The sequence below is a fragment of the Galleria mellonella genome, unplaced genomic scaffold (genome assembly GCF_026898425.1).
Source record: "Galleria mellonella isolate WM207_F2 unplaced genomic scaffold, CSIRO_AGI_GalMel_v1 utg64, whole genome shotgun sequence".
NCBI lineage: Eukaryota > Metazoa > Arthropoda > Insecta > Lepidoptera > Pyralidae > Galleria > Galleria mellonella.
Window position 1 is genome coordinate 6811006 of NW_026442133.1, and position 3695 is coordinate 6814700.

Sequence of the window (3695 nt, forward strand, 5' to 3'; positions counted from 1 at the left end):
CCTCCAGTAAAAGTATATTCCCACAATAAAAAAACGTTTTCTTTGGCCCGTAACCCCAAGAATCTCACTAAAGTGGCAGCCCAACGCGAGGCCGAACATTTAATAATTAAAAGTGGTGCAAGTTGTGAACAAAAGACTGTGAAAACCATTTGTTTGTTGCCGAGTGTTAGTGTACAGCCTAATCCATAATCATTAGTGCTAGAACATTCGACAAATGGACAGTCCTGGTTCAAAACTTTAATATTTTTACAAAAAATTTTGAGGTAAAGACATTCCATATAATAGTTACGTCGTATTTTATGGACATTTTTAACAGTATCAAGTATTAACAGTGTATCGAAGTAATTGTTGCATCAAATCAAAAAAGAAATTCAATATTGTAGTGTGTATAATTTTGTCATATTTCAATTTCCGTTTTTTATTCGAAATTCTTCTTGTCATACTGCTATAGACAATATAGAGTGAAGGAACGGACAATTTTGGATTGAATGTTGACAGTACAATATTGCCAACATTACGTCACAAATAGTGATGTACATGTGTCGATAAATGTAGTGAAGTACGAGTCGCTATCGAAAATCGATTTGATGACAAATTATTTGTTGTGAACTTTAAAATGGTTCTTACACGTTCTAGAGCTAATAGTTTAGTGAGTGAGGACAGTTCACGGGTTTTGACTACAACTGTCAGTTCGGTGACATCGGCTAACCCGGCTGCGCCTGTCGCGAGTACGCAGTGCACGCGATCGCCTGTCATCTCAGGCACAGCTGATGACACACTTCAACACAGCGTGTTTCAGCCTGGCTCCGGCGAAATTGGTGGGGTGCATACTATGTCAAGATTGCCCCCGCCGGTCACTACAGTTGCACCTGCTGAACCTGGCGTGCATAGCGTGCCGCCGCCTCAGATTCATCACATCGTGTCTACAACAACGCCTGTTGCCACAATGCAGGCCACAGCTACTACGTGTCCGCAAGTGCCTATTCAGTTACCATATGCTATGTCTCCTGGTTGGCATGTGCATCCTGCACATCGAGTCCCGCCGATCCCACTGCTCCGACCACTTCAGCCGCATTTTATGGCATGCCTGCATGGTCTACCCAGACGCACACGAATGTTTCGCCATCTATGTATGCTCCGCCATATATACATCATGCTCCCATACACTTCATTCCACCCGATGGATACTTACCTTCGCCGACGATGCCTGCACCTGTAAATAATATGAATAGTCATCAATCTTACCTCGATGGTGCATCGAACACTACTGCTTCTGCTGCACCTACGCCTTTGGTAATCACTGATGGTCAGTTAGCTCAGATTGTGAGTGCGCTTAGAACGCAACCTGCTTCTGTTGGAGGTAATTTTGCCAGGTGTACTGCACGTTTTGATGGAACGGGAGATATACAAGCTTTTGTGGATGCTATTCTTATATATAAAGAATGTGTTAGTATCTCAGATGAAATAGCGCTTCGTGGTATACCAATGCTTTTAACAGGTTTCGCAGCAACCTGGTGGCAAGGGATCAAGCACTCTGTGACGACCTGGAATGAAGCGATACAACTACTTCAAGGTACCTATGGTGTTCACTTACCGCCACATAAGGTGTATAGACGCCTGTTCGAACGAGAACAAGGAGACGAAGCTACTGATATTTTTGTAACTAAAGCGAGAGCGCTGATTAGTCAGCTGCCGCCAAATACGCTTTCAGAAGAAACTCAGCTGGACATGGTTTATGGTCTACTTAGTTGTCATATACGAGAGAAAGTACCTCGAACATCGTTTTCATCATTTGCCGAACTGCTTCAGAAAGCACGCATTGTTGAAGAACTGTATGCAGAAGGCCAGCAAACGCCTGTCACAGCGACGATGTCAACACCCAGTAAATTAACCTTCTCGACACCCGCTGCTGCATCTAAGGGTCCCGTTATGAAGAAAACCAGACCGAGATGCGGGTATTGTAAACAATTTGGTCATAAAACAGAAGGATGTCCGAAAGGACAGAGACAAAGAGGTAAGCAAGAGGGAAACACTAAGGAATATCCTCCACCTCCAACAATTACATGTTATGGCTGTGGTGCGCCGGGAGTGATCCGTTCAAATTGCCCCACGTGCAAGAAGCGGCCGACCACACCAGTAACGGCATCAACATCCTCCACTGCTTTCCAATCGGTTGCTGCCTTGGGAAATAAGGATATAACCCACGAGCACGCCCGAAACTTGATGTTGAGATATATGGTGAACGTGGTACCGCTTTAATTGATACCGGTGCAAAACAATCTATTGCTAGTAAAAGTTTATATACATTTTTAAGAACTCGAAATCATGTGTTTAGTTTTGTAAATACTACTGTTAAATTAGCCGATGGCTCTAGTAAATTAATGAATGTTGCAACCACTAAGGTTGATGTAAAGGTTCAAGGTATAATTATACCAACTGTGTTTATAGTATTACCCGATGCTACAGACTCCTTATTAGGAATGAACTTTATACAGGAAGCTGGTATGATACTGAATTTTGAAAGGCACTTGTATACTCTTAAATCTGATTCTAGGCACTTCAACCTTAGGTATGAGGCGATTGATCCAGTGGGTGAGATCGCAACAGCTTCAGCCATCGTTCTTCGTGACGAGGAAGGTGCGTTCCTCTCAGCTTCGGAACGGGAGTCATTTAACACTCTCCTGCATGACAATCGGGACATCTTCGAGCCAGGGGGAGCCCCTACAACGTTCGCAGTCCACAGGATTGATACAGGTGAGCATGCTCCTGTAGCTGTACCGCCTTATCGTGTCTCGCCATGGAAGAAAGAAATTATGAGGAAGGAGATAGAACGTATGTTAGAAGAGGAATTCTTCTATAGAAGCAGAGTCTGAATGGGGATCTCCGGTAGTGCTGATTCCAAAGAAGTCGCCTGGTGAGTGGCGGTTTGCTATAGACTATAGAAACGTAAACGCCATCACAAAAACAGATAAGTATCCATTGCCCGTCATTGATGACATCCTGTTTTCTACCAAGGCTGGTGCAGTCATGTCTACGATCGATTTAAAGTCAGGATACTGGCAGATCGAGGTCCACCCCGATGACAGAGACAAGACGTCTTTTGTCACGCCTTTCGGTGTGTTCCGTTTCCGCCGCATGCCGTTTTTACGTAATGCGCCGGCAACCTTCCACAGGATGATGGATCGTTTCAAGGCCGGACTAAAGGAGGTAACTATCGTTGTATATCTTGATGATCTCCTTGTGATCTCCTCTGATCTGCAGTCGCACCTGCAGGACCTGCAACAGGTGATCGATCGACTGCGTGTTTTTAACTTCGAGCCAATCGAGGGAAATGTGTATTTGGTCGTGAGAAGGTAAAGTATTTAGGTCACCTTATCTCCGCGAAAGGGATAGAGCCGGATCCATCTCAAGGTGGATGCTATCGTAAATCGGGAACCGCCGGTGAATCTGAAGGAACTGAAAACCTTCTTGCAAACCTGTTCTTGGTTCCGAAAATTTATTCCGGAGTTCTCAAAGGTGAGTGAACCACTTACAATGTTAACACGAAAAAAACAATCTTGGCTGTGGGAGGAACCGCAGAAGAGGGCTTTTGAAGAACTAAAGTCTCGCCTAGCTTCTGCCCCGATTCTCCGCCAGCCCGCTTTCGACGAGCCGTTCATTTTGAGGACTGATTCTAAAAGTGCGTATGCCATAGG

The 3695-nt window shown here is 44.6% G+C and overlaps 1 protein-coding gene across 1 annotated transcript; it reads left to right on the forward strand.

Moving 5' to 3' along the window:
• Positions 1-616: 616 nt before the first annotated feature.
• On the forward strand, positions 617-3138 carry LOC113514129 (uncharacterized). Its single transcript, XM_052900232.1, has 3 exons — positions 617-1010; positions 1070-2238; positions 2274-3138. Exons 1-3 carry the CDS (start codon positions 617-619, stop codon positions 2871-2873), a joined length of 2163 nt encoding a protein of 720 aa, XP_052756192.1. The 3' UTR covers positions 2874-3138.
• Positions 3139-3695: the final 557 nt, after the last annotated feature.